Below are 24,276 nucleotides of genomic sequence, written 5' to 3'. Positions count from 1 at the left end.
GTCCAGGCTGGGGGCAGGGTTGGCACCTGCTTGCCATGGCCCAAAGGACAACCTAGCCCCATGACCCCTGGCCCCGTGCATGCCTCTGAACATGCCTCTGGACAGCCTGGTCTCATGGACAGCCCAGGATCACAGCCCTGTGACCCCACAACCCCTCAACCCTACAGCCAAGCCAGACTCAAGCTCCCCTTGGCACCCTGACCCCATGCATAGTGTGACCCCATGGACAGCCCAGTGCAATGGGCCCTGTGGCAGGAAGGCTCCAGGAGTCTGGCATTGCAGTTTATTGTAGGAAACCATGAAAATACAGCGTTTGTTGTAACAGAACTCAGAAGAAATGACAGCAGCTCGGATGGATCCTGGTGTGGGACTACCAGCATAGCCCCCACGGTGCTGGGGCTCCCCAGCAGGTCACATACAGACCCTGGAGGCCCAGCCCACCCTGGCCACATTTGGTTTGGCACCGAGCGGTGTAACAGGAGCCAAGTGTGGCCCTCAGAGCACGTGCAGGACTGGCCAGGCACATTGCTGCCCAAGGACAGGGCAGAGCAGGTGGCACTGAGGTGCCCAAGAGCCCACGGGAGGGACCCAATGCTGGCTATGTCCAGGGACTGTACCTGGCTGCAGCCAGATGATCCACGTTGAAAATGAGCCATTTTACAAAACATCTTCACACCTTGTTCCCAGCCTCCCCCCGCCCTCTTCCCCACCCCAACTGCCTCCCCCACCCCAACCAGCACCCAGCCTCACCCCTCCATTGTCACCCCACTGTCATCTTCCACCCCCCTCCCTGTGCAGCCCCATCCCCTTCCCTGACCCATCTCTTGGGCTGACCCTCTGCCAGCCCTGCCCACAGCCCCAGCACAAAGCAGCTTTGGGCTGAGCTGGAGCTAGGGGCAGGTGGACTGGGTGAGAAGGGGATGGCAAAGCTGTCCCCGTCCCTCCCAACCCACAAAACAAACACCTGGCCTGTTCCCAGTGCTGGCAGGACTGGGGCCGCCCCTGCTATGCTCTGCTCCCTGGCCACTTGTATCCCCCCAGGCCCTGGTGCTCACGGGGTGCCCAGGGGACAGAGCCAGTGGCGTGCTGGGACCGTGGGCATGGCTCAGTCCAGCTTGGCAAAGTTCCCGATGGTCACTTTCCGCTCCTGCTTGTTGGCCACCAGCTCCTGGAGGTGCAGGGCCCCCCCTCCGATGAAGCAGAAGGCAGGGCAAACGGGCCCCGAGCAGTCCACGCCACACTCCCAGAGCTCACGGAAGGAGACAGCATCATAGAAGCTCACCTTGCCCTGCTCATAGTCCAGGCAGATGCCGATGCGTGGGGGCAAGGGCACGGTGCAGCCGTTGGGGTCGCGGGATGTGAGGGCTGAGCCGTGTGACAGCAGGATCTTGCCCATGCCGATGGTGAGGAAGGCATAGGGAGGAGGTGCCTCCACCGTTGTGTCCTCTGCCCCACTGTCGTGGCCACTGTCGGGGTCATACCTGTGGAGGCGGGACAGGTGGGTCCTGGTGCCAATACCCACGGGACAGGCTGGAGATTCCCTCCACGCCAGTGCCCTCTGGGGAGGTAGGAACAGGCAGAAGACCCCCTGCATCCCCCAAGCCACCCCGCTCACCTGGGGCTCACCACATCCTGTGGCACCTGGAACCACTCCTGCAGTTTGCTCTCCAGCCCCACGCCCACCTTCACCAGGTACGAGCTGGGGTCCACGCAGCAGGCCCAGTAGCTCTTGCCCTGGGTGATGGCCACATCACCGATGACCAGGTCGATGGACAGGTGGCAGCTGGTCATCAGGCGCTCGGCGGCGAACAGCATGGGGATGCCGGGGACGCTGCGCACGGCGCGCTGGTCCTTGCTGATGGCCAGCCGGTCCCGGTTGAAGCCCCAGCGGTTGTCCAGGAAGAAGTTGAGGACTGTGGGGAGCAGAGGAGGAGGAGGGTGAGCACGACAGCACAGCGGGGTGCCCTGGGTTGATCCAAGCACCCATCCCCTCTCACCTGGGGCAGGCGGTGTGTGCAGGTAGACGTCCTCACTGTAGTCCCCGAAGCCTGCCTTATTGTAGCCCTTCACCCGCAGCACGTAGACGCTGTCGGTGTCCAGGTACTCGACGAGGGCGCAGGTGCCCCGCACCTCCTCCCGCCGCTGCCACAGCTTCAGCCCCTTGGCCTTGGCGTCGGTCTTGCGGAACTCCACTGTGTAGTGCCAGGCGGGTGGCGAGTGCTGCGGCAGCCGCCAGCACAGGAAGATCTGGTCGTAGGTGTAGGTGCGCTGCGTGTCGATGACGGGGGCCTCGGGCGCTGCGGGGAGAGGCAGCGGCGGGCATCAGGCAGCATCCCCCACCCCACAGGAGGGGAGGCGGCCAGACGCAGGGAGGGGGCATTCCGGGATTCCGGACGGATGGACGGACGCACAACCAGCAGAGTCTAGAGGGGTCTGACTGCGGAGACCGTGTGTCGGCACCGGAGGAGAGCGAGAGTCAGGGAGACAGAGGAGCTGCTGCTGTGGGGCTCCAGGGACCAGACAGGCTGAGTGCAAGTCAGGAGGGAGGAGAGAGAGAGAGAGAGAGAGAGAGAAAGAGAGAGAGAGAGAGAGAGAATGGAGGCAGTGGAAGAGGAGGAGGAGGAGATGGGGATGGAGGATGGTAGAAGGTACTGGCAGGAACAGAGGCAGGGTGGGAAGGAGAGATGAAGGGATGTCAGGTGGAAGAGGGTAAGGAAAGGATGGGAATGGGGCAAGGAAGAGAAAGGAAACAGGATGAGGAGGGACACAGAAATGGGGCAAGGAGAGGGATGGAAATGGGGAGAGGAAGAGGACAGAAATGGGGTGAGAGTAGGATGGAAATACAAAGAGAATGGAAATGGGGCAACAATGGGGCAAGGACAAGGTGGGAATGGGATGCAGAAATGGAAAGAAATGGAGTGAACAGGACAGAAGTAGGGTAAGGAGGCAGATGGGAATGGGGCAAGGGGGGAAAGAAATGGGATGAGGAGAGGGTGGAAATGGAGTGAGGAAGAGGATGGAAATGGGGTGAGAAAGGGACAGAAATGGGGTGCAGACAAGAACATAAATGGGGGAAGAATGTAGACATAAATGGAGTAAAATGGGAACAGATAGGGTCTAGGAAGGGGATGGGAATGGGACAAGAGGGGGAAGATAACTGAACAAGAGGAGGGATGGAAATGGGGCAAGGAGAGAATGAAAATGGAGTGAGAAATGGGATGGAAATGTGGCGAGACTAGGATGGAAATGGGAAGTGGCGGAATAGAAAGGAAATGAGAAGAAAGTGGAAATAGGGCAAGGATGGGGTTGAAATAGGCCAAGGGAAAGTGGAAATGGGATGAGAAGGGGGCATAAAACTGGGTGATAAATGGGACAGAAGTGAGGTGAGGGTGAAACAGAAATGGAGTGAGGAAGGGGATGGAAACAGTGAGAGGGCACAGAAATGGGGTGAGGAAGAGAATGGAAACAGGGCAAGAGGGGATGGAAATGGGGTGAGAGGGGAAGAAATGGGGCAAGGAAGGGGATAGAAACAGAGTAAGGAGTGGGATGGAAATGGGGCGAGAGTGGGATGGAAATGGGGTGAGGACTGGGACGGAAATGTGGCAAGAGGGGGCGGGAGGGCAGGAGGAGAGGTGGCAGATGGAGGAGGCAGAGCCATCGGCTGCCAACACCAGCGGGCAGGACGGGGATGGAGGATGGCAGCGGAGCGGGGCCAGGGTGGGAGCAGGATGGAGGGATGGGAAGAGAGAGCGGGGCGGCTCTGGGGCAGGGGTGTGACTTGCCTCAGTTACTTCGGTGACGCCTCGGCAGCGGCCGCAGCCTATAAACAAAGAGAGGTAGAAGCAGGTCTGAAATGTGTCGCCAGCGGGTCCGGCAGGGCCACGCGGCTCCTGCCCTGCGGGAAGCGCCTGCCCGGCAGCGGGGCAGCTCCATACTCACCCTCCGGCACTCCTGCTGCCCTCACCTGGCACCGTGGCCCTGCCTGCCTGCCCCTGGCCCGGATGCCCTGGTGCAGGGCAGGGCAGGGATATCTCTGGGGCTGCTGGGGCGGGGGCTGTCCCTGACCGGGAGGGGGCACCGGCAGATCCGCGAGCGCCTGCCCGAGCACGGCCCTGGGCAGCCGTGGCTGAGCTGCAGCTCCGAGGCGGGCACGGACCCGCTCTGCCCGCGGGGGCTGTGCCTCGGCGCGGGGCACAGCCGGTGCCCGGGTCCCACTGCCTTTACCTCGGATGAAGGCCAGGTCAGTGAGCAGCTTCAGCTCCCTGCTGACATCCAGCTGGAAGTGGCTGAAGGAGGAGTTGGCTGCAGGACGGAAGCTCTGCAGCGAATCGGTGGCCCTGAGGATCCTGCAGCACAGGTGAGTGGGGATGTCAGGGTGCCACCTTGGGCACCAGAGGGTCCCAGTGCCCCCGGCAGCCTCGTGCCTACAGCACAGTACCTGTTGTGCAGCTGCTTGGCAGCCTGGACAAAGCAGGGGTGGTCAGTCTCCTTCAGCACCTCCTGGGCATAGCCCACCATGCCCGAGTTCTCCAGCATGGCCTGATGCTCCCGGATCTGGCCGTGCAGGCTGGCCAGCCGCTCCTGCTGGCACTCCTCGATGGCCTGCAGCAGTGTGGCCCGCTTCTCCTCCAGCATGGCGCAGAGCCCCTGGATCAGCTGTGACACCTCTTCCTTGGCCTGTGAGCCATTCACCTGCCAGGTACAGACATGGCAAGGTCAGCGTGTGGCATGTCCTGGGGCCAGAGGGGACTGGGCTGGCTGTGCCATCCCTGCCTAGGGACAGCTCTGGGACAGATTAGCACCCTCTGCCCTTACCTCTGTGTGCTTCACTGTCTCCTCCAGTTCAGCAATCTGGGTCTGCACCGTGTCCTGGCTGCTCAGGATGTAGGCGAGGCTCTTCGTCAGCTTCTCCTGCAGGAAGATGATGAGATGTGGTGCCAGCAGCCCCCGCCCCACACCCCCCATCTGCACTGGGGCTCTGTGGTGCCCCCAATTCCCCACAGAGCCCCAGCCCAGCCCCAGCAGCCCTTACCCTGAGGGCCTGGTAGGCGCTGAGCACTGGGGTGATCTTGTGGCTGGTGTGGGTGCGGCGCACGCGGCAGAGCTGGCACACCAGCCGCTGGCAGGTCTTGCAGTAGTGAGTCACCTCCTCTTTGTGCTCTGGGCACATCAGCCCCTGCATGGGCACAGCGGGGCTCAGCAGGGCTCAGCACACCCCTCAACCCCTGCGGAGTCCCAGCCATGTGCCCCAGATCTTAGAATCATAGAATGGTTGGGGTTGGAAGGGGACCTTGAAGATCATCTTGTTCCAACCCACCGGACGTGAGCAGGGACATCCTCAACTAGACCCCATTGCTCAGAGCCCCACCTTGGCCTTGAACACTTCCAGGGATGTGGCACTCACAGATTCTATGGACAACTTGTTCCCGTACCACACCACCCTCACTAAAAGAATTTTTTTCCTAGTATCTATTTTTTCCTAATATCCTAATAACTCTGTCAATTTGAACCCATTGCCCTTTGTCCTGTCATTTCAGGCTCTTGTAAATAGTCTTATCCCATCCTTCCAAAAGTTCCCTTCAGACACTAGAAGGTCACAATTTGGTAACCCCAAAGTTTCTCTTCTCCAGGCTGAACAATCCCAATTCTCTCAGCCTTAATCCCCCAATAGGGCAGGAGGACCCATGAAGAGGCTGTACCTTGGGACGGAAGGTGAGGGTAGGGGGTGTGGGCTCATGCTGGGCTTTCTGGGTGCCCCAGGGGTGGTACAGCTTGAAGCACTCATTGCAGAAGCTGGACTTGCACTCTGTGCAGCCCTTGGTGGCCTCCAGCTGTGGGGGCTTGCAGAACTGGCACATGATGGCCGCGCTGATGTTGATGGTCTGCCGGTACCGCTCCACCACCCGCTCCAGGGTCAGGTTGCGGAAGAGGCTGCCCAGACCCCGCTCACCCAGGTCCACATCCCGCTGGCAGGCGGGGCATGGGAAGCTGATCGTCTGGGGGTGCACAGCACCCCGCTTGCGCCCCGGGTAGGTGCCAAAGCCTGTGGGAGGGAGGCAAGGAGGGGGTCAGCACGAAGCCCCAGAGTCCCTCAGACCTCCCATGGGGGAGTCCAGGAGGCTGTCCCCATCCCTACCTCCACCCCTTCCAGCCTGTCCCTGTTCCCAACACTTCCAGCCATTCCTGTCCCTGTCCTCTCCAGTCATCATCATCCCCTCTTGTTCTTACTCCCTCTGCCATCCCCTCCAGATATCCTCCTCCCCTCCAGCCACCCCTGTTCCCTACAGCCATCTGTCCTCACCCACACCAGCCATCCCTGTCCGTTCCAGCCATCCCTGTCCTCTCTGCTCTTCCCCTCTCCATCCATTTCAATCCCCTCCAACCATCCCCCTCTCCTCCAGCCATCTCTGTCCCCTCCAACTGCCCCCATCCCCTCCAGCTGTCCCCAAGGCCTTCCAGCCATCCCTGCCCCCAACCCCTCAGCCACCCCTGTTGCCTCCAGCCATCCCTGTCCCCTTGTTGCCCCTGTCCCTTCTGCCAGTCCCTCCAGCCCCACCTGACTTAAGGAGGCGGTCGAGCCGATCGGGTTTGGGGACAGCCCTGCGGCCCAGGCGGGGGCTGCGGGTGGACGGGGTGGCTGCAGGCGAGGTGGGCTCGGAGGTGGGGTCACAGTACAGGTGGCCGTGCTGCAGCAGCACCTCGCTGGCACACACGTGGCACACGTTGTGGGTACAGGGCAGTGCCAGCGGTTGCTTGTACATCTCCTTGCACACCGGGCACACCAGCTCCCGTTCCATGTTCTTCATGCTGGTCTGCGGAGAGAGCGGGAATGTCACCTGCCAGTGGCACAACACAGCTGAGACCAGACAGGATCAGCACCAGGGTCAGGATCAGCACCAAGACCAGCATCAGGGACAGGCTCAGAATCAGGGCTGGGACCACCACTAGGGCTGGGATCAGGGCCTGGGATCAGCACTAGGGCCAGGGCCAGGACAAGCACCTGGGCCAGCATCAGCATCAGGGCTGGGACCAGCACCAGGACCTGGAATCAGCACCAGGGCCAGAATCAGCATCCGTACTGGGATGGAGACAAGGACTGTGACCATCATCAGGGCAACGATCAGCCCTCAGGCCAGCAACAGGGACAGGATGAGGACAAACACCAGGGCCAGCACCAGGATGAGGATCAGAGCTTCCACTGGGATGAGGAATGGAGCTGGGATCACCAGGCCAGGGGCCAGTGTCAGGACTGGCACTGGGATATGGGTGAGGACTAGGACCAGCATCATGGCCAGGATCAGGCCTGGGAGCATCCTGAGGAATGGCAGCAGGGCCAGCACCAGGATGAAGCCCAGGGCTGGACTGGGGATGGGAACTGGGACCACACGAGGACTGGCACTGGGGCCAGCACTGGGACCAGGATCAGCATCATGACCAGGATTGGGCCTGGATCAGCAGCATGGTCAGAATCAAGATCAGCACTGGGACCAGCACTGGGATGGCGCTGGGGGCTGAGGCTGGGGTGACAGCAGGGTCAGGATCAGGTCTGGGAACAGCACCAGAGCCAGGACAAGTACAGCACCAGGGCTGCCGTGATGATGAGGACCAGGGCCAGCATCAGAGCCAGGATCAGGCCTGGGACCAGCAGCATGGTCAGAATCAGAACCAGCACTGGGACCAGGACCTGGATGAGACTCGGGCCTGGCATGGCGATGGGACCGGGGCTGGGCCCAGAACAGGGCCAGGATCAGGCCAGTATCAGGACTGGCAGTGGAATGGGGATGGGGGCAACCAATGGGATCAGCACCAGGATGGGACCCAGGGCTGGGGATGGTGGCTGGGATGGGGATGAGGACCATAACTGGGAATAGTGCCAGGACGGGGCCCAGGGCTGGAATGGGGATGGGGACTGGGGTGGGTGCTGGGATTGGACCTGGGATGGAGAGGGAGATGAGGACCAGGATGGAGATGGGGGCTGGGATCAGGACTGGACCCACAGCAGAGCCCGGATTGGGCCCGGCACTGGGATCAGCGCCAGGACCGGGCTGGCCAAGATCGGGGCCGGGATGGGGCCGCCCCCTCTGCACCCGGTGCTCCCGGTTCGGCGGTGGCTCGGTGTGGGGGGTCCCGATGGCGACCCACCCCGGGGATCTCTGCGGTGAGTCGGGGTGCGGGTCCGCTGCCCGCCCACCCCTCAAGGGCATCGCCCTCCCCCCTAGTCCCGGCCGCGTTGCCACGGCGACCCGATCCCGGAGGACCCCTGTTCGCCCCTCGCCGCCACCGCGGCCGCTCACGCTGATGCGGACGAGCGCGTCCATGATGGAGGTGAAGGTCTGTAGGTCCTCGCCCTCGGCCATGGCTCCGGTCCCCGCGCCCGTGCCTGCGGCGGCGGCGGCAGCAGCGGCGGCCGCGATCGCCCCGGTGCGTTGCAGGGAGCGGCGGAGCCGGGGGAAGGGCGGGGGGCGGTGGCGCGCATGCTCGGCGGCGCCCGCCCCGCCGGCACCGGGGGGCGGTGGAGGCACTGGAGGGGCGGCACCGGTGGGGGGATTCGGCGCGGGGATGCTCTCGCCGCACCACCGGGCATCCCCCGACGGGGGACTCTCGGGGAGCGGCGCCGGGGGTGGGCTGCGGGCGGGATAAGCATAACACCGGTACCGGCGGTGGTGCCGGGGTTCAGTCCTGGGGTCGGTGCCGGGACCAGTGCTGGGTGCGGAGGGGGGGGTGGTCCTCGTCCCCGCGGCTGTTCCCGTCCCTGCCTCCAGAGGGCGCTCCGGACGGCGCGGACTTGCACTGCCACTCCCGTCCGCCCGGGGGAGCGCGCAGCTCCGCGCGCGCTGGGGGGGCGGTGCCGCCCACGCACGCGCAGTGGGGCAGGCCGGCGCTGCTGCCGTGTCCTCCCCCTGCGCGCGGCCGCATTGCGCCTGCGCGGAACGGCGGCACCGGGAGCGTACCGGGACGGGCTGGGGGCACCATGGGTAAAAGGAAACCGGGCAGGGGGAAATAGGGGGAAGGGGAGCACCGGGACGGGTGGTAATGGGAATACCGGGGGCATGAGGAGCAACGGGGCAGGGAGGTAACCGAGGCGGGAGGAGTACCGGGGATAGGGGCGATAGCGGGGGTAACGGGAAAGCGGGGGAAGGAGGGGTACCGGGGCGCGGGGGTAACTGGGCAGGGCGCAGTGGGAGCGAGGGGAATGGAGGTTTAACAGTGTAGAGCGGTATTGGGGTCACGGAGATAACGGGGCGGGGGTTAACTAGAGCGGGGGGCAGCTGGGCTGGGGGAATGAAGGGCGAGGGGTGCAGGGTGGGCTCAGGCCCCGGGCCCGGCCTTGGTCCTGGTGCCGATGCTGATTCGGTCCCGGGGCGCAGCCGTAGGCACGGGCACATCCCTGGCACTGTCATCGCTGCTGTCACTGCTGCTGTTCGCCGGGATGCAGATGTACAGCCGGCAGCTGGCCTCCACCGAGTGGCTCACGATCCAGGGCGGGCTGCTGGGCTCTGCGCTCTTCGTCTGCTCCCTCACTGTATCCGTGGGGACTGGGGGTGGGAGCGGGGGACAAGAGAGGGAATGGTGGGGAGTGGAGCCACGGCATCGGATCAGAGGTCTGGGAAATGGACCAAAGTGGGGATGGGGAGCAGAGCCAGAGGCCAGGAGTGGGGCTGGAGCAGAGAGGATGGGAGCAGGCTTGGGAGGGCAGCGGGATCTGGTTCTGTCCCTTAACAGCACAACCAGGCCTTTAACAACCTGGAGAACCTCATCTTTGGGAAAGGCTTCCAGGCCAAGATATTCCCTGAGAGTAAGTGTTGTGGGAGCCCAGGAGGGGAGCGGGAACACATTGGTGTCCGAAGGCCTGGGACTCTCCAGCCCTGGAACAGTCCAGCCCTGTCCTGGAACTGTGGCAGCTCCCCTTGAACTTTTCCTGGGCCTGGGGGAAATGATGCTGCTGCAGCTTGCCCCCCCCCCCCCCCCCCCTCAGTGGGAGCAGCCCTGAAGCACTGTGTGTCTCCTACTTCTCCACAGTCCTCACCTGCCTCTTGCTGGCCCTATTCGCCTCTGGCCTCATCCACCGGGTCTGTGTGACTACCTGGTACGTCCAGAGCTTCCCTGAAGGATGGGGAGTGACCCAGGGGACACTGAGGGATCACGAGTGACATTTGGGAGGGGGGCAGGAGGCTGGGGAGGGCCAGGACAGCCAGGGAACCTCAGGGGGCTGGTGGGAACAGTAGCACAGTGGGATCCAAGGGAGGGTGTTTAGGAAAAACAAGGGAGTGGAATCCAAGGGCAAAACATTGGTTTAGGAGCAGCAGAGGAGTGGGACCCAGGGGCAAGGCGCTGGGGTGACCCTGACATGTTCCTGCCCCCAGCAGCTGAGCAGCCTCTTCCCTTTTGCCCTCATAGCCTCATCTTCTCCATGGTCGGTCTCTATTACATCAACAAGATCTCATCCACTCTGTACCAGTCCACAGCGCCTGTTGCTGCTCCTGCCAAGGCTGTTGGCAAGGGCAGGAAGAGAAATTGATGTCTTGCTGCCCCTTCCTGGGGCAGCCCCCTCCCTGTGGCCGATCCAGGACTCCCCCCTGCCCAATAAAGCCATTTCTTTGTAGCTTCTTGTCCCCTCTGCCAGCTCTCGGCCCGGTTCCTGGCCCTGCTGTGTGCTGGTGAGGCTGGAAGTGGCCCTCAAGCCTGAGTTAGGTTCTGGGTTGCCCAGGGAAGCTGGGGGTGGCCAAGGGCTGAATATGTGCTGCTGGCATCTTGTCTGCCCAGACCTCCAAGGGAGGAAGATGCCAGTGGAGCCGGGATTGGAGCAGACTCTGGAGCCACAGAGGCTGGAGCGGGCAGGGGGGCTGTGGGGGTCCCAGCAGCTCAGGGTTCCAGCCCCAGCTGCCACCAGACCACTGTGCTGGGATCACAGGTTAATGTGTCCTCCACAGGACACCGGGTGGGTCACCGGGGCTGCCCGGGGGGGGGGGGGGAGGGTGGGGGGGTGGGAACGGCGCGGTTCCCACAGCCATGGGAGGGCGGGCAGGACTCGCTCCCACGCCGGGCCCCTGGCACCCCTCCTGCCGGACATGGAGGAAACCAGATGCTTCCTGCGGCCGCGGCCGACAAAGCCCGGCGCTTTCTGCGGCACAGGGAGCGGGGCCGGACCCGGGGTCCCGACGGGGTCTCGGTGGTGCCGCGCCCCGCCCCCGGGGGGCGCCCGCGGTCGCTGCTCAGTGGAACTACAATTCCCGGCATCCCTCGCGGTCGGCGCTGCCATTACGTCATCGCAGCGTCCGGCGGGGAGCGGGACCAGCACCGGCGGCGGGACCGAGACAGGTGGGGGTGGGGCTGGTCCCGGGTCCGGTCTTTCGCGGGGGGGGGAATCGGGGCTCGGTCCGGCGGGTGGAGGCCCAGAGGCGTTTTGGGCCGCGCTGCGGTCAGGAGGCCCCGGGTGAGACTAGGCCCGGCGCGCGGGGCGGTCCGTCCCTGCTGGCTCCACTCTCCGACTTTCCCTCCTCCTTCCTTCTCTGTCCCTCCTCCTGCTGCACTTTCTTCCCCTGTCCCCCCTTTCTCCCTCTGTTCCTCTCATGGGTCTCCCACTCTCCGTCTCTCCTCCCGCCCCCTCTCACACCCCCTCTCCCTTCAGGCTGCCATGACCAAGCTGGGGCAGTGGCTCTGTGGACTCGCCCTGCTGGGCTCGGCTTGGGCCGCGCTGGCTCTGGCCCCACCGGGGCTGCAGCCGCCGGCCCCGCTCCGCCAGGCGCTGCTGCCGCTGCCCGTCTACCTGCTCGTGGCCTTCGGCTGCTACTCCCTGGCCACCGTGGGCTACCGCGTGGCCACCTTCAACGACTGCGAGGAGGCGGCGGCCGAGCTGCAGGAGCACATCAGGGCGGCGCGGGCCGACCTGCGGCGGCGGGGGTTGCGCCTCGAACCCAAATAAATCTCCGCGACGGTGCTGCCCATGCTGTTGTGTGACCCCGGGACGCGGCCGGGGCGGTGGGCACTGGGAGCCTCGGGTGCTGCTGGAAGCCACCCGGGGGTATCGCTCAGCTCTCAGTGGTGTGAGGGGAGGGTTTGGGGAGTTCTGTGAAGGGCAGGGTCTCCATGCAAGCCCAGTTTTCCCACCACCCTGAGGGGCTGCAGGGAAACCCCCCACACCCGATCCTGCTCTGCCTGTTCCTCGCTGAACTCCCTGGAACTTGGCTGTCGAGTTGGATGTGGGACCTGGCTGTGCCTCGGAGCCCAAGCACATTCCTGGCTCCGATGTGGTTCACCGCAGCAGGTGGGAGCTGGAGGAGCTTCATCCCATCCTGCTGGCCGCGTTCCTAGCTTGGAGGACAGGGACTGGTAGGGTGGGGTGGGTGACACAGCCTTTAAACTGTGGCATGGTGTCCCCCCCTTCCCCCACACACCCCAGCAGCTCGAGGGGAGGTCCCCCGAGTCCTCTGCCCATCCACAGCACCACACTGGGCTTCACTAAGAAGAGAGAGGTGGGGGGGCTCTGTCTGGATCCCCTCTCCTGGGCCCCCCCATCTCTGCTCTCTGACCCCCTGTGCAGGAACCGGCTGCCCTGGCAGCCACCAGCTCCTGTAGCCAAAGGACTTTGGGATTTTAATTAGCAGCTGTGTGTCCTCTGCAGAAAGGAGCAGTTGGGAGCGGGAGGGAGGACTCAGGTTAATTAGCAGCAGCAGCTAATTAGCTGTTTCCTGAGCAGCAAAGGCTGGTGGGAGCAGGGTGGGAAGTTCCCAGCACTCACTGGCATGCCGGTGATTGGGGGTGACATTTCCCTGGATTTGGCCATGTAGGGTTTTGGCAGGGTCAGGATCACAGCACAAGGACAGCAGTGATCTGGGGGCTACTGACAGCCTTCTGGGGGCTACTCACAGCCAACCAAGGACGCCACGTGATGATTCAAAGAGGCTACATCTATCCATCCAGTGGCTGCTTGTGGTCATGCAGGGGCTACTCATAACTCTGCAGGCTACTCATTGCAATCCAACCCCATTCTGGGGCTACTTGTAGCCATCAGGGGATACTGACAGCTAGACAGGGGGTCTCCTTGTGGCCATCCAGGGGCTACACATGGCCATCAGGAGCTACTGACCATCCTGTGTGAGCTATTCAGGACTCACGGAGTCAGGGGCTACTTGTGGTCATCTAGGGGCTACTCACAGCTGTCTGTGAGCTACCCATGACCCTGTGCAGGCTACTCATGACAGTCCAGAGCCTCTACTCATGGCCTTCAGGGGGCTACTTATGGTCATCCAGGGGCTACTCAGGGCGATCCAGAGCCTCTACTCACAGCCATCAGGAGCTACTCCTAGCCCATGTGGCAGCAGCCTGGTGGTAGCTCCTCCCTGCATGGAAACATCCGGGAGCTGCCTCCGGCCTGGCACAAGGGGCCACGTCATGGCCGCTCCCGGCACGGGACAGCCGGAGCGACCGGTTGGCAGCCAAGGTGTGTCAGTGGAGAAAGCTGCCCTTTCCTGAGGCTGTGGGGCTAAGCTGGGAGCTGCTCCTGCTGCTGTGGGGAGCAGGGGGCTGGCTCCTCCCCGCTGGGTCAAGTCCTGGGAGCAGCCGGAGCAAGCACAGGGAACTCCGGCTCCACAGGGGCAAGACAGAGCATGCTGGGAGCTCTTCCTCCTTCCCTTGGCACCGTGTTTAGCTCCAGCCCTCCAGATGGATTTTTCCAGGCTGTGTGTGAGGTGTGCACAAGCAGCAGAGGCACAGAACAGCTCCTGCCAGCGTCCTTGGCACTGCATCTTTCATCCCAGCAGTGTCACCTGGCCAGAGCGTGGGATGAGGCTCCTCAGTCCTGGGGGTATCCTGCATGGGGTGGGGATCTCTTTCTGCAAGGCTTCAGTGTCTGCTGTGTGATTTGGCCCCTCCTGTCACTCCACCAAGGCACCTGCCCAGTATCTTCATTCCAGATCGCTGTTAACTGGTAAATCAACATAGGGTCGATGCTTGATCTGAGCCTGCTCAATCCATGGGGGTTTACTAAGGATTCCCATCGATTCCCAGCTCCTGGCATGGTGGCTGCCCGTCAGTTCCACAGGCTTTTACCCCCTTGATGTGATGGGTGGCTCCCATAGCTCAGGGGGTCAGAGCAGGCCTCTGGCAGCACCGTCTTCCCTGGGGTCCCCTCATGGCCCCAGCCCAGCCCTCTGCCCATCAGAAGGACTGATGCCTGGTGAGGGTTTGCCAGAACCCAGGATGTGTCAGGATGAGCCCCCACCACAAGTAGCCCCTGTATGGCCACGAGCAGCCCCTGGTTGGCCACAAAGAGCTCCCAAAGAGCTGTACCATCCTCTGCAGCAACACCTGGAGGGAGGTAGAAGCAGTCGCCGGGAAGTCTCTGATTTATTAAAAGGCACTTGAATCCATACAAAAGTGACACCTGGACCCCTGGAAGCCCCATCCCAGTACCAGGCAGGGCCATGGGCATGGAAAACTATCCTCCCACCCTGGGATTTGAGGGGCTTATGGCACCCCAAAGGCATTGCTGAGAGCTCCAGGGCCTTTGCTGAAGGATGCAGAGCTGGAGGCAGGAGGTCCTTCCTGGTGTCCCACTGGGAGTGGCCAAGGGGACAGTGATGGCACTCAGGGCTCAGCAGTGGGGCCAGCCCAGGCCAGAGTTGGAGTGCTCCTTAGTGGACCTCTCAGGCGGGCAAGGGGCTGTAGGGCTTGTCCTGCTCTGGCCTGTACCGCTGGAAGAGCCAGAATCGCACAAGGCTGGTGACGATCCCTGGCACATTGGGGACCTGCAGGAGGACATGTAGGGAGAGTGGATGTACCCCTCCCCCTGTGGTGCTGGGGGAGGTTTATTGGCCTCATCCCAGCTAATTAATTAAAATCAATAGTCATCATGTTGAACCTTGTCATCCTTGGCTGGGTGACACACGCAGTGCTGAACAGGGCCGGCCCCAAGCCAAGTGCTCAGCTGAGCCATGAGAGGGGAATGGGGTGGAACGGGATAGGATTGAGTGGGATGGGATGGGATGGGATGGGATGGGATGGGATGGGATGGGATGGGATGGGACCCCTTGGCAATCCACCACCCCAACCCACTGTGATGTAGGGATCACGGAGCTGCAGGCCATAGAGTGTCCAGCTGCTGGAGGCCACAAGGGTAGTGACAGTCAGGGGGAAGGACAGGCACCGCGTCGACTTGCTCCGGATAACCTTGGCCTGCAGGAACAAATGTCAGGCAGGGCCCGGGCTGGCAAGCCCCAGCTCTGCCAAGCCCCACACACCAGGTCAGCCAGTGGTGAGAGGTACATGGTGATGGTGAAGACACTGCAGAAGAGCCCCAGGTGTGTCAGGCGCATCCCTGTGTCAACCAGGTTGGTAAAGTAGCCATAGCCAGTGACCACCACAGCCAGGAGCAGCAGGACCTGCAGCAGCACGGGGCGCTAGGAGGGACAGTAGGGGGACATCAGGGTGAGGGTCCCCCATCCTCCCCATGGCCCCAGGCCCCTACCTCACCTTGGTGGGGCTATAGTAGAGATACACCAGGATGTAGAGAGTCTGCAGAGCTGCCCCAATGGCGTTGACAGTGATCACTGTCCTGTCCCCCTTCAGGCAGCCATAGCCCAACCAGCTCAGGTTGCTGCAGGGATATGGCACAGGCCCTTGGCTGCAGCCTGGGGATCCCCCCACCCCTCAAATGTACATGACTCCCATCCCCAGGGCCCGACCCCGCTGTACTTGGCATCAGTGGTGAGGAAGGGCAGGAACTGAATATTCTCCACACTCTTGGTCGCCAACATCTGGCGCAGGTCAGACCTGGGGAAAGCAGAGGGCAGTGGCCTCCTGGGTGCCTGGCACTTCTGGGGTGGGGGGCGCTCCAGTCTCTGCAGCCAGCAGGCAACTGCACCCCTTCCCTCTCCTCCCCCTGCACCCCCCAAATGGGACTCAGCACCGTCCCTATGGCATCCCCAAACCCTCTGCACCAGGCATCCATGACCCCCTGCACCCCCAAACTGGGCCTGCAGCCCTCCCCACTGCACCCCATGGCCCCCAATGCAGCCCCTAAAATGCCTCTGGTGCCTTCACTACTTTCACCCCCAACCCACCCACCAGGCCCCCACTGTACCCCAAAACCAGCTCTGGTGTCCTGATTGCACCCTCATCCCCCACGGGCCCTACTGCACCCTCAAATCCCCCTCCCCAAGGCCCCACACTGCACCCCAAAACCAGCCCTGGGGTTCTCCCCCTTGCACCCCCAAGGCCCCCGGCCCTCACTGCACCCCCGAGCTGGCCCCGGTGCGTTCCCCACCGCCCCCGCCCCCGCCCGGGGCCGCCGCCGATCGCTCACAGGCCGGTGGCGAACATGGCGAGGGTGGCGGCCAGGCAGACGGCGGCGAGCACCGACAGGACCATGCTGGACACCGGCGGGAGTTCGGCGGGGCCGGTGCTGCCCGCGGCGGAGCGGGGCGGGGCGGGACGCACTACCGGGGAGGGATCGGCCGCGTACCGGGCGGGGAGGGGCGGCGGGGATCCGGCTCCGAGCGGGGGGAGCAGCGCCAGCGCCACCGGGACCGCCCCGCGGGCTCCCCGGCGGTAACGGGAAGGGCACCGGGGTCGGCTCGGAGGGTGCAGTGGGGGCAGCTGGAGGGGGAAGGTGGGGGGGGAAAGCACCCCCTAGGTTTCATGTATTGAATGCCCCCCTCCAGGTCTGGGGGTCCCCAGTTTCTGGGGACTCATGTGCTGGTGCCCCCAGGGTCAATAGCATAGTTACACACCCCGGGGGTCACACACCCCTGTGACCTCAGCTCCCCTCCCCCGCCTCCTCCGAGAATCACACATCCCTGACAATTCCCCAGGGTCCTGCATTACCACGGGCTTCAAGTCCCTGTGACCCTACTGTCCCAGAGTGCCTCCGAACGTCCTGGGGGTCGCTCATCCCTGTGACCTCAAGATCCCACCTCTCCACAAAGCCTCTAGCTCTAGGGACCGCACATTTGGTTGTTACGCACCCCTGTGACCTCAGTGCCCCAAGATCTCACCTCCCCCGGACCCTCCCGCCCTGGAGTTCCTAATTCCAGGAGCTTCAAATTCCTGTGATCCCAGCTCCCTGCACCCACAGTGTCTCACACCTCAGGGATCCCACATCCCTGGGGTCACCCCACGGGGGTCCCTGGGGTGCAGCCAGGCTGTGTCCCCTGCCCAGCCCCCGGGGCTGGGGCTCAGGCCCCTCCTCATCACTGGTAGGATTTGTTCCAGCCCCTAGGGGTTGTCCCAGGAGCTACTGCCCCCCACCTGGAAGCTCACTCCAGTGTAGGGGGAGGGGCTCCTACCCTCAGGGGAGGCCTTTGTGTCACCAGATAAAGCCGGGGACAGTGCCAGCCCCTGTGGCACTTGGCCACTTAACAGCCCCGTGCAAACACCAGCCAATTAATTAATTAACCAGCCCAACCCCCCACAGGGGCCAGGAGAGCCGGGCCCACGATCGTAGGGGAGGTCTCAGGAGCTCAGCATGGTTTTGGTTATTTATTCCCGACAATGGTATAAAAAAGTCCCGTGTTAGAAAGCTGTACAAAGGAGGTGCTGGGGGGACCCTCCGGCACCCAGCGGAGGGGAGGGATGGGGAAGGGCCAGGGGATGAAGGATGGGGTAGGGGTGCAGCAGGGTGAGGAGTGGGATGTTTCTTATAACCCAACTCCCCTGGCTGCAGGGCATCTCCAGCCTGTCTATGTTCCTGACCACCGACACTGGGGTTAAGTGTCCCCCTGCACCGGTGTCACCTTGCCACCCCCATGTCCCTGCCTGCAGGACACATTCCAGTTCGAGCCCACCCCGCGGAGAGCCCCGAGGGTGGTGGGCAAGCTCAGATAGGGGGTAGGGGTACCAGTCCCCTGCCCCTCTCCAGTCTGGGGCACTTCAGCCCCTCCAGCTCCAGGCTTCTGCTTGGCCTCTGGCTGCCAGGACCATCCTGGAAGGGCCAGAGAAGCCTGGAGGCTCCAGCTGCTCCAATGGCTTTGGGCCCTCCAGCCCCATAATACTGACAAATCCTTTTGTCACCCAGATGTGCGCAGGGCAGAGCACCCGGGGCAGATGAGTGGGGACCCCACGGGGGTCCCCAATGGCTGAAGCCTCGGTGGGTCCAGGCACATGGGGCAGCTCAGAGCCCCTGCGGCACCAGGAGGGGCAGGAGGAGGCTGATGAAGGTGAAGGGGCGGCTGCTGCTGCGCATGGCCGAGTTCTGCCCCACGCTCCTCAGCACGTGTGCAGCTGCATCATCTGCAGGTGGGAAAGAGAGGAGCCATCAGCAACCACCAACCCCAGAAGACAAACCGTACCCCAAACCAGCAGCACATCACCCCTGCAGAAGGCTGCCACCAGCCTTGGTACCTCAGCCAGCTCCAGAGTCCCCCAGGAGGGGCAGATGAGCTTAGCCCAGCACCCCTGGCAAACCCCTGTCCCACCGTGAGGGTGGCTGTGTTCAGGCCAGTGCTCCCCACCTGCCTCAGCTCCCCCAGGAAGGTTATCAGGTGTCACCAAAAACACCCTGTTTCCCCAGAAGGGAAGTTGGCTCAGCCTCAACCCACAGTCCCCAACATACCTGCCTGGATCCTCCCCTTCTGTGTCGAGGCCGGGGCAGGCGGTGCCGGAGCTGTGGAGCAAACAGCGGGGGTCACAACAGGGAAAGGCAGCACCCTAACCTTCCCAAAATCCTGTTTCACTGTGGGCTGTCCTCCCTCCCCCCACACCACCAACACCTTCCCGGCCAAGTCGTGTGTGCCCACACCCCGGGCTGGCCAGGGGCCACAGCCAAGCTGTGACTCAGCGTGGCCAAGGCCGCACTGGGCACTAGTGCCTTGAGCGGGAAGGAGAGGACGTGGGGGGGCCCCGAGGGGGTGGTGATACTCACTGCCTTTGCCTGTCACCGTCACCTTCAGCTTCAGGCAGGCTTCACCATGGTGGTGGATGGGCTTGGCTATGAAAGGAGATGCAGGTTAGGTAGGGATGGGGTGGAGCTCGATGGCGATTCCCTGCAGCACCTCAAAGCCCCCCCCCCCCCCCCCCCGAAGCCTCCCAGCACTCACAGATGTAGTAGTAGCTGTGCCCCTCCCTGAACTCCTTGCCCAGTGTGAAGGGAGTGAAGCGCTGGAACTTCTCTGAGAATTTCTCGGGGCCGTGCAGGGCGCTGGGTTTGTCACATTCCCAGCGGATCTGCTCCTTGGAGCGGGGCTTGCAGGCCTGGTACTCCTCGAGCTCCACCAAGTACAGGGTGTAACGCTCCATGGCCCGGGGGTCCACGGTGCCCTCCTCGTAGTGTGGGCAGATGATATCCAGGTAGTCATTGAGACGAACCTCCACTGTGTAGTCACTCCACAGAAACCTGTGGCAGAAGAGGGGGCGGGGGGGTCACTTCTGGCTTAGGGGCCTTATTTGCACGCCTAAATCCCCTACACCAGGGGGCCTGCACCCTGCCCACGGCAGTGCTGGGCTGGGGGGGGCACCCTTGGGTCCACCTTTCCCTGTGCTGAGTCTTGCAGCACCTGGAATAGCTTTGAAAGGGCAACCCCCGCCCTCATTCCCCCTCCGGCTTGGCCCCTCGGCAGTGAGTGGTGAGCGCACCCCACTTCCCAGCGCTTCCCAAGAGCCAGGGAGCAGGGAGGGGACCCGCTGGGACGCGCACCCTGCCCGCACCCTGCCCGGCCCAGCGCTGCCGGAGCAGGAGGCGTCGCGGCTCTCGCCGTGGGGCAGCCAGCCCGGCTCCGGCTGCGCCCCACACCCCAGCCGGGGGGGGGCACGTTGGAGGCCTCCACGGGGTCCCCACCTCGCCGGCTGTGGTGGCCTCGAGAGGGCACAGCCACCCACGGCGGGCACCCCCTGCTCCCCAAACCCTTCGGGGGAACACGGAGGACACAAACCTGACGGAATCCTACACTCAAGGGGGACACAGCCTGGGGAGGGTGGAGAACCCCCACTACTTGGGGAGGGAGTGACTTAGCCCAAGGAACGAGGGAAAGCCCCACATCTCCCTACAGGTGCCCAAGTGTGGGGCACCCCTACAGCCTGGGGGTCTGGAGAGTGCTGGGGGGGTCCCGAAAGCCAAGGGAGACACTCCTAGAGCCTGAAAGAGGTCAAGCCCTGGGGGGGAAGGGGGGGGCGGGGGGATGTGGTGCACATCTACAACCAGGGGGAGTCGCGGCTCCAGATTTGGGAGGCGGGGGAGGGAAACCCCTAGAGCCTGTGGGGCTGTTGCTTGAGATGGGGTCACCCCGCAGCCCCAGTGGCCGGTGAGCGGGGGGCCTCAATCCAGGTCTACCCACCCCCCCCCCCGCACATCCTGTCCCGTGTTTGTCAACACGGTCCCCGGGGCCAGCGCCGGGGCTGGCGCCGCGCCCCCCCGCGGGAAGGAAGCGGCCCCTTCACACGGCCCTGGGAACGGAAAGGCCCCCCCGGGCGCACCTGGACCGGCCCCGCCGCCCCCCCACCGAGCTCCGCCACCTCGTTCCTCCACCGCCCGCCCTGCACAAAGGCCGCCGGGGAGCGGAGCGGCGCCGCCCGCGCCCTCGGGGCGGCCGGTGCCGGTCCCGGTCCGTATTTGCGGGGGGGGTAGAGTCCCGGTGGGAGGCGGGGGTCACTCACCGGGGGTTGGAGCTGTTCCAGAACACCGTGTGCCGATCGGCCGCCGCTGCCCAGCACAGCCCTAGCCCCAGCAGGGCCAGGGGCACCCCCGGCTGCCCCATCGCTCCGCGGGTGCTGCGCTCCACGGGCGGCCCCTCGCCCGCCCCCGCCTTAAGTACGGCCCCGCCGCCGCCCCGCCCCCGCCCCCGCCCCGCGTTCACACAACAACAACACACGGGACGAGGTGAGGGGGGGACGGCACACACACCACACACCCCCCGCCGGTATCGATCAGGGGAACGCAAACCACCCCCACACCGAGACCGGCACTAGCCGGGACACAAACACACCCCCCTACATACACCGAGACCGGGCTGGGGGTCGCAAACCCCCGCCCCCTTACCGAGACCGGCACCGGGCAAGGGGACACAGCTCACAGCGACGAACACACCCCCCCCCAACCCACACACACCACCACACCCTCACCCCGAGTTCCAGGTCTACCCCACCTCAACACACACACACACACACACACACACACACACACACTTGGCATCCCCCTCGGCATCCCCCTCCACGGGACTGGCACAGAGTAGGGGACCCACCCCACAAGTGACCCACAGCAGGTAGGGACTCCACTCACACACTGGCACAGCGTGGGGGATATCACCCACTGCCCATGGCCCTAAGTGGGGTGACCCTCACTGGAGTGCTGCCCGGGCTGATCCCCACAGTCACCTCAGAGGCCCAGGGAAGAGTGAACCCTCCTCACTTAGGATGTCTGAATGAGGGTGAAGGATGGGGGGTTGTGGGTGCAGGAGGGAGAGCTGTGGGTGTACACTGGGGGGCTGTGGGTGCAGGACAGGGGGCTGTGGGTGCAGGACGGGGGGCTGGAGGTAGATGATGGGGGGCTGGAGGTACAGGACAGGGGGCTGCGGGTGCAGGACGGGGGTCTGGAGGTACAGGACGGGGGGCTGTGGGTGCAGAGCCGGGGTGGGCACAGTGGGCATGCTGCCACTGCCTGACGGGAGCGTGGTGCCTCGCTGTCGGCTCCCATTTGCTCTGACATGGATCCATCCGTGTCCTGGACGGCGCGCGACGCTTCGCCGCGTGTTGTGAAGCGATAACTCAGCCGCATTTGCAAAACAACTTTCCTCTTGTTTATTCCATAATGATCCATTGATTGTGGGTAATGTTGCATGCCCTGTGCCGCAGCGGGCACGGAGCACTCCCCTGGCACGCAGTGGGGGCTCCGGCAGGCGTCTGCACCGCAACCTGAGAGCGGCTGTGGCTCCTACAGCCAAGGCATCCTATGGGCCCAGGCCGTGGGGCTGAGTGCCCCACATCCCACCCACATCCCGCACATCCCAGCCTCTCTCCCCACACCCTCGCTCCCAGGGAGGGGGATCAGCTGCTTTGCTGTCATGTTCCCTGGTTGTGGCCAGGCCTGACATCATCCATAATGACAGTGCGAGGCCTCTGGGATGCTGGTGCTGCCGTGGCTTGTACAGGAGAGCACCTCCTGGGAACACCCTGGGATCCCAGAGCTGGAGCATGGCATGTGCAGGCCATGGGGATGGGTGCAGCAAGAGGGTGGTGGGAGCCAATCCCATGGTCCTTGCATCACCCCGGTAGTGCCCCCTCCACATCAGGAACAGACTGTGCCCGGGGAACCAAGGCAGGGAACAGTGATGGGGGGAGGGCTGGGCAGCCCCTGGTGCTTGAGCCTTGTGCTGGGCCTGCCAAAGGCATAATGAACCTCCTGTGGCACCATGCTGGATCCATCCTGAAGCACTGGGATGCGGTACCCAACTCCATTGGGCAAGGGGCTCCCCTGTCCCATCTGCCATGGCCCAAGCCCTGGAGAAGGGCCAACAGGACACAGGATAGGGGCTGGGAGTGAGGCCACATGGACGCATCGAGACCCAGTGTCACCACCATGCTTGGCCCAGAGCACTGGTGGAGGACCAGGCGTGGAAAGACAAGCTCATGTCCCCTGCTGGGGGACAAACTGGGGCTAGAGGTGCCCCACTACCTCCCTTGGGACACAATGGTGGGGCACAGGGAGAACAGAACCTTGGGTAGGGTGGTTGCCCACCTGCAGCGGTACCGGGGGTGCCAGTGGTGGTGTGCACATGGTGCACACGATCATGGCCATGGCACCTGGGGGAAGGTGACAATGGGCTGGGATTGGTGCCCATGGGGGCAGGACAAAGGTAAAGCAGTCTTGTGCTGTAAACATCGTTGCTGCTCCGCGTGGGGCAGGTGGGGCTGGCCAGAGGCCACCAAACTCATGATAGTGTTTATGGTTTGTCGGCTGGGGACACCCAGGAGTGCCCTGGCCCCTGGCTGAGCTGATGTCACCTGTGTAAGGCTGGGGGAGGAAGACGAGCCGTCCAGTTTGTGGCCGGGAGCGAAGGCCGCGGTGACGTGCAGTACCAACTGCGTGCAGCCTGGCAGGTAGGCATGGCCTGATGCCAGCCTGGTGGGGGCAGAGCCACAGCCCCACGGCTGTCCAGCTGTGCCAGATCTTCATGCCTTTGGCCAGAGAGCCCTGACTGGGCAGGGGAGCTGCCCTGAGGTGAGGCAGAGCCTCACGCCACATGGCTGCTCCTGGCACACATTCCCCGCCTGGATCTGCTGCCGAGGCTGTGAAACCCCAAAGTACCCAAGGGGCACTCAAACCTCAGCACTGGCATCCTAACAAGGGCCCCTAACTTGACTTGGGGCAGCTGGGCTTGGGAATCCCCTCTATGAGTACCCCAGAAGCCTCCTGGCAGGTCTAGGCTGTCCCGCTGTGCTCAGCCCTAGGCACAGACCTGAAGCAGACCTGAACCAGGTGGCCAGTGCCCACAGAGCCATCGGTGGTGCCATGCATGCAAAAGAAGCCGTGCCAGGGTCGAGGCAAATGGCATGAGGGATCCTGCAGGCAGAGCATTCTGTGCCAGGGCAATGACTCCAGCTCTTGCACCCCACAGGGCACTGGCCACATAAGCTGTGTCAGGCTCACTATTCCACGTGCCCCCAGAATGGTACCGCACTGGGACAGGTGCTGTGGCCAGCCCATGGCAATCAGCGCCTGGCCGGATATGGCCCTTGGCTGTGGCAGTGGTGCTGCCCCAGCCATACCATGCCCAACCTGCCCTGGGCCAGCAGAGTGTCACCAGTGGCACCTCAAGACCCCGGGTCCATGGCAGGGACCTCAGCCCCATGTCGGGCCAGGCCTGTCGGAGAGCGGGGGGGACGTGGGGAACGAACCCGGCGCCTGCTGGGAGGGTTCCTAGGACCCGTCTGACAGGTTTGTCAGCTCTTCCCGCACCCGGACAAGCCCGGGCCGGCGGGACACCCAGCCACCGCCCAGCAGCGCCTGCTGGGTGGGGGAGAGCGGCTGCCCTACTCTCTGGGGCTGTGAGGAACCCCTTCCCCAGGAATCCACACCGCGAGTGGGGCGGCAGCCCCTCATCCCTTGCTGCCCTGTGGGGAGAGTGGCTGCCCCCTCCCTGGGCGCGCTGGGCCCCCCCAGCCCGGCAGAGTGCAGGGTCAGGAGCGCACAGCTACTCCCCTGTGTCTGTGGGGGCTGGATGGGTCGGGGTGCCCCAGCAACACCCCCCTTTAGATGCGACCCCATCCCCAGCCACAACCCAGTCCTGACATCCCCTTGGCTGGAGGCACTGGAGGCGGAGATGACGGCGTCCCCCATCCCGCAGGAGC

At 63.8% G+C, this 24,276-nt stretch overlaps 5 protein-coding genes across 7 annotated transcripts; 2 read left to right on the top strand and 3 right to left on the bottom strand.

The window, feature by feature from the left end:
- Window positions 1–1,105: 1,105 nt before the first annotated feature.
- On the bottom strand, window positions 1,106–8,357 carry TRIM46 (tripartite motif containing 46). Its single transcript, XM_062511457.1, has 10 exons — window positions 8,295–8,357; window positions 6,557–6,812; window positions 5,700–6,043; window positions 5,033–5,176; window positions 4,816–4,911; window positions 4,439–4,692; window positions 4,225–4,346; window positions 1,998–2,297; window positions 1,616–1,913; window positions 1,106–1,481 (listed from the first exon to the last, which is right to left on the bottom strand). The coding sequence occupies exons 1-10, from the start codon at window positions 8,355–8,357 to the stop codon at window positions 1,106–1,108; spliced, it is 2,253 nt and encodes a 750-aa protein (XP_062367441.1).
- A 574-nt stretch (window positions 8,358–8,931) lies between these two features.
- KRTCAP2 (keratinocyte associated protein 2) lies at window positions 8,932–10,597 on the top strand. 2 transcript variants are annotated; one of them, XM_062511544.1, is made up of 5 exons: window positions 8,932–8,975; window positions 9,369–9,523; window positions 9,733–9,796; window positions 10,021–10,087; window positions 10,399–10,597. In XM_062511544.1, the coding sequence occupies exons 1-5, from the start codon at window positions 8,972–8,974 to the stop codon at window positions 10,517–10,519; spliced, it is 411 nt and encodes a 136-aa protein (XP_062367528.1). In that variant the 5' UTR covers window positions 8,932–8,971; the 3' UTR covers window positions 10,520–10,597. The 2 variants fall into 2 exon arrangements, with proteins under 2 accessions (XP_062367528.1, XP_062367527.1); XM_062511543.1 differs by lacking the exon at window positions 8,932–8,975 and having other exon boundaries at window positions 9,305–9,523.
- A 671-nt stretch (window positions 10,598–11,268) lies between these two features.
- Window positions 11,269–11,943, top strand: DPM3 (dolichyl-phosphate mannosyltransferase subunit 3, regulatory). The gene is made up of 2 exons (XM_062511646.1): window positions 11,269–11,319; window positions 11,630–11,943. Exon 2 carries the CDS (start codon window positions 11,636–11,638, stop codon window positions 11,921–11,923), a length of 288 nt encoding a protein of 95 aa, XP_062367630.1. The 5' UTR covers window positions 11,269–11,319; window positions 11,630–11,635; the 3' UTR covers window positions 11,924–11,943.
- Window positions 11,944–14,337: 2,394 nt separating this feature from the next.
- Window positions 14,338–16,355, bottom strand: SLC50A1 (solute carrier family 50 member 1). Of its 2 annotated transcripts, XM_062511422.1 has the most exons (6): window positions 16,304–16,355; window positions 15,694–15,771; window positions 15,472–15,595; window positions 15,240–15,398; window positions 15,055–15,174; window positions 14,338–14,747 (listed from the first exon to the last, which is right to left on the bottom strand). In XM_062511422.1, the coding sequence occupies exons 1-6, from the start codon at window positions 16,318–16,320 to the stop codon at window positions 14,646–14,648; spliced, it is 600 nt and encodes a 199-aa protein (XP_062367406.1). In that variant the 5' UTR covers window positions 16,321–16,355; the 3' UTR covers window positions 14,338–14,645. The 2 variants fall into 2 exon arrangements, with proteins under 2 accessions (XP_062367406.1, XP_062367407.1); XM_062511423.1 differs by having other exon boundaries at window positions 14,338–15,174; window positions 16,304–16,332.
- Window positions 16,356–18,109: 1,754 nt separating this feature from the next.
- Window positions 18,110–20,687, bottom strand: EFNA1 (ephrin A1). The gene is made up of 5 exons (XM_062511593.1): window positions 20,587–20,687; window positions 19,035–19,330; window positions 18,860–18,925; window positions 18,551–18,601; window positions 18,110–18,228 (listed from the first exon to the last, which is right to left on the bottom strand). Exons 1-5 carry the CDS (start codon window positions 20,685–20,687, stop codon window positions 18,110–18,112), a joined length of 633 nt encoding a protein of 210 aa, XP_062367577.1.
- Window positions 20,688–24,276: the final 3,589 nt, after the last annotated feature.

The sequence above is a fragment of the Cinclus cinclus genome, chromosome 31 (genome assembly GCF_963662255.1).
Source record: "Cinclus cinclus chromosome 31, bCinCin1.1, whole genome shotgun sequence".
In the NCBI taxonomy this organism is placed as follows: Eukaryota; Metazoa; Chordata; class Aves; order Passeriformes; family Cinclidae; genus Cinclus; species Cinclus cinclus.
Note: the sequence above shows the minus strand (reverse complement) of the source record. Positions and strands in the feature narration are given on the sequence as shown.